We start from the raw sequence: 8,807 nt of genomic DNA, 5'->3' as shown, positions 1-8,807 counted from the left end.
TTCCGGTTCCGATGGTGCGCTACAAACCTCTGCGCCGGGGAGTGGTATCCCTTTTCCGGAATCCAGTGCCGGTCGTATTATTATTGTATTATTCAGGGTAAAATTCAAACTTTGTACTTTGCGTTTTCTCTTGATACTCCCCATCCTCCTGTTCCCCCGCCTTTCCAGGTAGCCCTCGCGCAGGCGAATGTACCCCTTGTCCTCCGCTTTCCCGCCTTGTCGCTCGTTGCGAATAGGCGCCTCCGGCTGGGCCGGCTCTGGGAATGGGGAGGCCGTGCCCGTGGGCCTTGCGGGCTCCTTGGGCTGGCGTGGCTTTGAACCTCTCTTCAGCTCAGGAAGCGCGTATCCCAGTTCTGGAGCCCTGGAGGTCCATTTTCCGGCCCTTCCTGGGACCCCTGAACCGCGCCTCTCTAGTGGGAGGAGTCGGCCTCAGCTCCCTGTTCAGACGCCGGGGATTCCTTTACTCGGCTGACTCGGTTCCCATGTCCCAGCCTTGTGACCTTGTGTAAGTTCCTTCTCTCCAAGCCTCAGTTTGCTTATCCGTGAACGAAAATGACACTAGCTGCCCTACTTGGTTATCCGGGAGGGTTGGCTGAGGGAAAGCTGCAAGGTGTCTGACCCATAAAATTAAACGAATGGTAGCAGCAGCTGCTGCTACTAATAGAGACGACTGGGGCAGTAGAGAGTCATATTGAGTTTAACCTGAGTGGCTAAGAGGATCACAGAGGATGTAAGACACAGAGCACAATGTCAGATAGGAATTAAATGCTCAGTAAATTGAGGTTGTTACGTGGTGGGCGTAAGCTTTATGTTTGGCGAATGGTCTTCTAAAAGTTATAGGGTTTATTAGCTGGGTAAATTGTGGAGCTGGTCCCGCTTACAGAGCAAACCTGGAGCACGGGCTCACTGGCAAATTGAGTCTATTCCTAGAAGCTGGGGTTATAAAGATCTCTGATGTTAGAAACTAGAGGAATTAACAAAAGTGTGTTTCCTGGTGTTTTAGGGATTTTCACTCTGAAAGGTTTTGAACTGGAGGGGAATGCCTGAAAAATTTTCTTCCTCTTGAGTTGTCATGAAAGTAATGCTTGTTTGTAGTGGAAAAAAAAATCAAGTAATACTGAAAGATATAAAATGAAAAATATCTCCCTCTTTGCTGTTCCTGCCTTTCAGATGTAAATACAATTAATTTCTTGGATAATCTTCCAGGCATTGTTTGTGGCTATATCACGTCTTATATACTTATGTGTATGAATTTTTAATTTCCTCTGATGGGATCATACTAATCAGCACACCTAGGCCTACTTCATTCTTTACAAGGCTGTATAATATTCCACTTAATGGCTAGACCATACCTTTTAAAAATCATTTCCCTATTGATGGTCACTTAGGTTGTTCTCAAGGTTTTGCTTTCCCATAATGCTTCATCTAACCTTTCTTTGACTAAATATTTCCATTTTATCCAAGGCATCCCTGAGCTGTGGGGATATTCTGTTTTTGTTCTTATCACCCTAGATTGGTAACCACTTACTTTTGGGGATGAGTACACCCTATTGACTGAGCAAATGTCCAGATAGAAATAAAAGAACTAGTATACCCCAAGAATGTCCAAACTGCAGGGTCTAGAATCAAATCATGGCTCCTAGGAAATGGATCAGGGAGCCTTTAGCAAGGCACATGAAACTAGTTAACACAGGGCAGCTAGTCAGTGTTGGCGATTGTTGGTGCCTCTGTCATCTTTTGCCTGGGAACAGATTGAAAGAATCTCAGCTGGAAGTGATTTTAAACATGAATACTCCTGTGAGATAGATTAAGGAGAGATTAATTCTTTGGGTAGGAAGGGGGGAGAGTGTTACTGACAAAAGATGATTTTCAGGGAAAAAAAAATTATGGCATCATAGGGGTTATACCTTTTGATAAGGTGAAAAGACATACCCTGAATAAGAATTAATTTATTTGTTTCTGTTCTGTCATTTGAAGAAATAGGTGGTCTTTTTTTATTTTATTTTTTAACTAATACTAGGATGTGATTTTTCTGTAAATAATCCCTCTTTTGGACTCTGGGTCCATTATTCAGTTGAAGCAAAGGTTTTTATTTTATTTTCCTGGAAGTGTTTAAATTGCCCCCCCCTCCCGTTTTTCCCGTTGCAGATTGTTTCAGAATCCTTTGTTACTCACAAAGGGTTAGGAGTCAATGCTACTAGGATTCTGACAAGTTCCCATACACTGAATGTAGGAGCTTCTCATCTTGATCTTAAAAGAGGCTATTTTTTTTTTTTTTTTTTGAGCCTTAGGCTCCACTTTTGTAATAGCTCCTGAAGCTCCTGAAGTGGTACTTTTCATAGTTGCTTGAAGGTGTAGGGGGAGGTAGAAAAGACAGCAGGGTAGAAATAAATGAACAGAGCTTTTTCTCTTCTATTTCGGTACTTCTTCATATTGCCTTGTGTCTCCCAAATCATGTGCATATATAGTTCTTTTTGTTTTAGCATTATGTAAAGTACTTCATAATGGGAAAAAATGGATAAAATTCTTCCGTTAGCAAGGCCAGTGTTCATTCTTTCTGCTTTGGGAATCTACATTTTCCATTTTGGTAAACCATTGACACATTTTCTCAATTTTCTGAAGCTTTGCTACAGCAAGAAGAAAGCAAAAATAGAATTTCCAGTAACTTTATTGAGAAGCCCAGGGTGGTTTTAACAACCTTTGTGATCTAATTTTGCTGACTCTGATTTATCTCCTTATGCCTAGGAGACACAGAGTTCCAGAATGGAGACTGAAGGGTACCCAGAGACAGAAGAAAATAGGGAGGAAGTCAAGAATATTCAAATAAGGTCACTACCCGATGAAATGATGGCTGGGAAACCAGAAGTAGTCCTAATACCAGCTCCCCGGGTCCAGGTTCCAGTAGAGTCTGCTGAGCTCCCACCTGAGAGCCTCCATGAATGTGCACTCGAGGACCTCGAGTTCATCCCCCAAAGGAATCCCCCCAATCCTGCGGCCTCCCAGCAGAGGTTCAGGCAGTTCCGCTATGAAGATGCAGCTGGGCCAAGGGATGTCCTAAGACATCTCCAGGAGCTTGCAAGACAGTGGCTGAGACCTGACATTCACACAAAGGAGCAGATTGTAGAAGTGCTGGTGCAGGAGCAATTCCAGGCTGTCCTGCCAGAGGAGCTCAGAGCTCGGGTGCAGAGATGTCAGCCTGGGGTCAGAATCACTGGCTAAGTCTCCCTGCTTGCTTCTTCCTCAGCCTACATGTGAGGAGTAAACCAAAAATTCTCTTTATTGCCGGATCCAACTGTAGCCATGGGAAATCTGAACCTATTTTGGTTTTGTGTTTTGTTTTGTTCTTGTTTTTGTTTTTTCTTTTTGTAATAGGAATCAATCAAAACCTGTATCTGGACCTCTTGTTGACTGAGGCAGCTTTATTTTCTGGGACACTGAACTCCAGGAATTTCTCTGCACTCTTGTTGGGACAATCAGCCTGCTGCTTCAGGCTCTAAGAGCTTGTTTTTGCTCTGCTGAATGCTTCCTTGGTTGCACTTTGTGATAGGCTTTTAATATGTTGCTTTTATGTAGCCAAAGATGTAAAAAGCTTTAACTTTCAGAATTCATGATTCTTAATGTGGTGGCATGAATGGAAACCTCTGTACCCCTGCTAGTAACTCATTTGAGACACCCTTGAAATACTAAAGTTTGGTCCTTAATAAACATATTCTGTGGTGATTGACCAGTTTAGCTCTTAGTAGTCAGCATTTAAGAGAGGTGAGATAATTATAAGGAGTAGGGGTGAGCTAGTGATAATAACTATTGTGATGTCACTGAGCTGAGAAGTAGGAACAAGTCTGGCCTTTGTTTTCAGAATCAGAATGTAAATTGGACAAAACTCAGAAAGGGATAAAATGGAGTCAAAGAGGTAAGTAATTGTGCAGAGCTATTAGCTTTGCCCTTTCTTCATTTCTGTCATCTTTGTTCTACAGCTTGTCTTCCTGCAAGAGAATTTTCTCTAAAGCTGTCTGACAGTATGCGATCCTGCTTTTCCCGTGTGTTTAGAACTATATTTTGGATGACAGCTGACAGAGTGGTAGCTGAAGTTAAGACAAGCAGAGAACAAAGAGCAGCTGATTCCCCAGCGTGACCCAGTCCTGAGGAACCTTTCTTTTCTCTGGCCTGGCTTTTGAACTTGTAGATCTGCTCCTGCAACAAACTTGGTGTCAATTTGGAAACTAAGCTTTTGGGATAGGGACTAGTTAGCTCTATGCCAGAACTCATATTTAATTCTGGTGATGTTCATTTAGTATTTTCAGTGCCTTCACGACTTGTCTAGGTGATAGAATACAAATATAAATTTATTATTAGTTTTGAGGAAAGAGGAAGAAACCTTCAAAATGTATTGTTTAAAATGTTAGAATAAAAGAATAAAACCAGCCTTCTGGTATCTGGTTTTGAGGTAGCATTAAGAAAAAACATTTCCTATTTTTAAAAAAATGTTAAAAGCGGAGAAGAGAGGAAATAGCCAAGTTGGGGAAGTGATGTTTTAGTTGAACTTGAGAAGAAGAGTAGTAGTTGATCACTGGACAGAAGGCTGTTTTGAATAAGGAACACCTTGGGCAAAAGTATGGATGTGGCATGCAAAGTCATACAGTGTTTGGCTAATAGTGATCATACAGATAAGTGAAATACAGCTTTTATTGACTAGGTTAAGCCTTGTTACTCTTAATTTAAAATTAGCAAAGAAGTTAGTAATCCTGATAGCGTTATACTATCCTCAGTACTTTGGTTTGGAACGTTCTGAAGGAATTTCCCTTAGGCTTCAGGGCTCAGGAACTCTTGGTGTTCAGGAATTTCCAGGTTGACCAAGAAGCTTTTCCCTTAGTAATTCTATGGCAAGATGGTTGAAGTTTCCTGAATTGAGTGAACCTAGTATGGGGTTTCTCAACCTTGGCACTGTTGATATTTTGGGCCAGATAATTTGTTGTGAAGGGCTGTCCTATGCATTGTAGGATGTTTAGCAGCATTCCTGGCCTCTACCCACTAAATGCCAGTAGCACACTCCCCACCCCCCAGATGTGACAATCAAAAATGTCAAATGTCCCCTGGGGGGCAAAATTGCCCCCAGTTGTGAACCACTGATCTAGCTGAAGGAGACAGCATCATAGATACTCAAGAGGGTCTTGGAGCTTAGGTAAATTGACATGGATTTTACCCTCAGATCCCTGGCTTTTCCATTATGTATGGGAATGTTAATTTAACAAATGTCTTTGAGAATCTCCTATATGCAAAATATTTCTCTTCATTAGCTGTCCATCTTACAGTTTAAAATTACATTTCTTAGATTCATTAAATACAGAAAAAATATGAAAAAAAAGGTCTATAATCTCACTGCCTATAACTCTTACTGACATTTTTTAAGGTAAAAAAAAATTTACAATGGATAGACAGCCCAACGGTATAAAAGGGTATAAAAGGAAAAATTAAAGGCTCTCCTATTGTTAATTGTTTGTTATGTTTTCTTCCAGAAAATAAGAATTAAACATGTAAGCAGATGTACATTCATATACATACATATACCTTTTACATTTTTACAAAATATATAAAATACTAGTTTAATATATATTTTTCCTTAGCAAGTAAATCTTAGGGTTATTTTGCTATCAATATATAGAGATTTATTTTTAAATCTTTTAGCAGCTGTCTTTTGTATGTTTATAAATAATGAGTTGCACATTTTCCAGAAAGAAGGATAAGGTAGGGGATTTAAGTCTGAAGCCAAACCTAAAAGGATAAGTGAGGTTTAAAGAAGTAAGTGACTAAAATGACAGGGCCAGGACTCAGCCCCAGCATTCTGAAATCAGAACTGGTACAATTCTCTAGGGCCCAGTACTGTCTCCCAACAACCCTACAGTACACGCTCTTCTCTGTGGAAATGAATGAGATTTCATCCAGATGAGATTCCTTGCCCCAAACAAACCCAGTAAGTGAAGAAGCTGGAGTTCATCTCCAGTTTATCTGGCTCTAGCCCCATGTTCTTGCCACGAGGTCACAGTGCCTGGATACCAAGAGGAGTACAGCTCCAGTGTTTTGAGGGCTGGGTGGGGATTTGGAAGCACAGTAGCTTCCCATCTCTATTGCCACTCCTTGAGATGGTTCCTGGGCTTTCTCTGCTTTCAGTCAGCACCACCCACAGTTACCACCTGAGTCCATCATTTCTTGAGTCAATCTAGACCGCACTTATAAAGAACCGTAAAAACTGTCTCGTGAGTGATGAGGAATAGGAGGGCAATGTGGAGGAAATAGAGGGAAATAGTTCTCAAATGTCTCATATCTAGTTTCCCTTTGTGATTGTTTTGACTCCAAGTTCCACAAAAGAATAATTTCACCTAGTTACTCAAAAATGCTCCTGCCAGATGGCTGCTAGTGAAAACCTGTGTTGAAACCACAAGGTAATATGAGATTCTTAGCAACTGGCTGGTGCCATGGAAAAAATATGGCATCTGTTGGGCAGCCACTCCCTGAGCAGTGAGTGGGTGCCAGGCTCTGGCCGCTGGAGAGGAGGTCAGCTCCAGGGGTGTGTAGGGGCCATGAGGAGTTCTCCATGACGGTGGTGGTGGCCAGAGGATTCAAGCACAGCTGGCCCTCTCAGGAATATCGTGTGTGGTTAGTTTCCACAGGCAGCTCAGTACAATGCATGTTGATATTTTGCTAAGCATTTTCTTTCCACCCACTACCATGCATTTATTGGACATTTTCCCTTGGCTCACGTTGCCCCTCCTCCACATCTCCCCCTTTGCCAGCCTACTCCTATTCATTCTTTATGACTCACATAGGCGTGGTCACCTCCATGAGGCTTTCTTTGATTTCTGCCTTGAGCTGGCATTTGAAGCCTTCCTGTGAGCTCCTGTAATGCCTTAGCTTTAGGTCTCTCTAAAACCCTGTTCATTCAGCAAATACGTGTTGTGTACCTAATGCACTATGCACTGTTCTAAGTAGCACACTAGTGTGATGTCTAATTTGTGTCCCTCCATGAAGAGGGAATCTCTCTGTTCTTGGCACCTAGCACCGGGCTTGCACACTGTTGAACCTCAAGAAATATTTTGTCTTTTGTGGGAGACACATGGTTGCTCCTGATTTCAGGCCTTTCCTTTTAGTGAGCACAAATAACTACCGTTCCTGGGAGAACATTAGGTGCTACTTTGGAGGAGGGGAGAGTGAGATGATTAATTCCTGTGGAAGGGCTGGGGGTAGATGTGAAAATACACCAGTGGGGGCTGGGGGAGGCTTTATTCAGGTATGATGTTTAGCTGGCTCCCCTCTGTTCTGTACCTGACCTTGCAATGAGACGAAGTTAACTGCTCTTGGCTCGTTGTGCTTGAAAGCTCAAGAGCCCCCTTGGTGCCTAGCAACAACCTGACTGCCCAGAATGCTGATTTTGAAGTTGGGTGTGTCTCCTGGGCAGGAAGCCACCAACACCAGCAGAGCTGCCAGGGCCTCCCTTCACTTCCTCTAAGCCCAAACTCTGTGCTTCCAACTGGGGCCAATACTTTGGTGTTTTGAAGCCCTGTCTTAGCACAGCTGGGAGGTTTCTCTCATCAAGGTGTGTGATCTCAGACTAGTCATGCCACTCTCTGAGCCTGAGCTCTTACACTTGTCTTGTTCCTGTCTTGTTCCCAGCTAGTTACCCTAGCACAGCACGCAGAGCACAGAAACACTCAGATGCTCTGGTGTGCATGAAAGTGATTAGTTCGGGGCAGATATAGGTAGTGATTTTTTCTCAGCTGTCCCTTTGACTTTGTTCTTTTCTTTTTGAGCCCCCTCTTATGAGCCAACTCTGTCTTCTCATGTTTTATTTCTATACATAAAATCCCCTTCTCGCCTTCCCATCCTTCATTATCCCTCCCCTTTGCTTGTCTTTTCCACAGCCGTTAAATTTCATCATCAAAACTCGCAAAAATTCTACTCCTTTTGAAAAATGGCAAGTGCTTTGTCTTTTAGGAATATATTCTTGCTGTAGTGATATTTACTTTTTTAAAAAGTAACTATAACATGCATCCTGTAAAGTGCACAGTCTTAATCATATGGCTTGATGAATTGGTACAAAGTGAACACACCCCTAAAACCACCTCCAGATCAAAAGACAATATTACCAGCACCCAAAAGCCTCCCTGATGCCCCCTGCCAGTAACTGCCCAAAAAGTAACTGCTATTATGACTTCCATTGCCCTGGAGTAGTGTTGCTTATTTCTGAACCAAATGGAATCATACAGCATATACCTTTTTGTGATTGGCTTCTTGTGTTCAACATTATGTTTGGGAGATTCATCCATGCCTAAGCTTTCTGCTTTTCTGCACTATGCACCTGGACATGTCTGTTCTTTTTTGCCAGGACTCAGCATGCCCTGCCCTGGCCTGGCCAGTCACTACGGATCCTCTAGATTCAGAGGATCTTTGGGATCCCTCCTTTGGAAAACCTTCCCTGATTAGTTCTGGGTTTGAATCCCAGCTCCTCTACCTACCAGCCACGTGACTTTGGGCAACTGTTACTGATGTCTCCATACCTGATTTTTCTTGAAGATAATAGTGTCTACGTTCTTGTGAATTTCAAGTGAGATAATGCATATTAAGAACTTAGAACAGTGGCTGGAACATAGGAAGTACTTGATAAATATTAGTTATACCTATTATGAACATTCTGCTTTTCTTATTCTCCCAGATCTTGTACATATCCTTGTCCTAGCACTTATCACAATGTATTTTGGAGGTGGGGTATGGATTTATTTTTAATTTTGTGCTTCAAATTCTTATATGTACATTAA

General features: G+C 42.2%; 1 protein-coding gene across 1 annotated transcript; it reads left to right on the top strand.

Moving 5' to 3' along the window:
- LOC119520533 (SCAN domain-containing protein 1-like) lies at positions 1-3,720 on the top strand. The gene is made up of 2 exons (XM_037818453.1): positions 1-71; positions 2,746-3,720. The coding sequence occupies exons 1-2, from the start codon at positions 12-14 to the stop codon at positions 3,217-3,219; spliced, it is 534 nt and encodes a 177-aa protein (XP_037674381.1). The 5' UTR covers positions 1-11; the 3' UTR covers positions 3,220-3,720.
- Positions 3,721-8,807: the final 5,087 nt, after the last annotated feature.

This window comes from Choloepus didactylus, chromosome 2, assembly GCF_015220235.1.
Source record: "Choloepus didactylus isolate mChoDid1 chromosome 2, mChoDid1.pri, whole genome shotgun sequence".
In the NCBI taxonomy this organism is placed as follows: Eukaryota; Metazoa; Chordata; class Mammalia; order Pilosa; family Megalonychidae; genus Choloepus; species Choloepus didactylus.
The sequence above is the reverse complement of the archived record's forward strand: the minus strand, read 5'-3'. Positions and strand labels throughout refer to the sequence as shown.

What these genes read in the sequence shown, in the direction of transcription:
- LOC119520533 (XM_037818453.1), top strand. Translation starts at nt 12, where the DNA reads ATGGTGCGCTACAAACCTCTGCGCCGGGGAGTGGTATCCCTTTTCCGG. An exon ending in TTTTCCGGAATCCAGTGCCG is followed by an intron (nt 72 to 2,745) that starts GTCGTATTATTA and finishes CCTTATGCCTAG; the next exon opens with GAGACACAGAGTTCCAGAAT.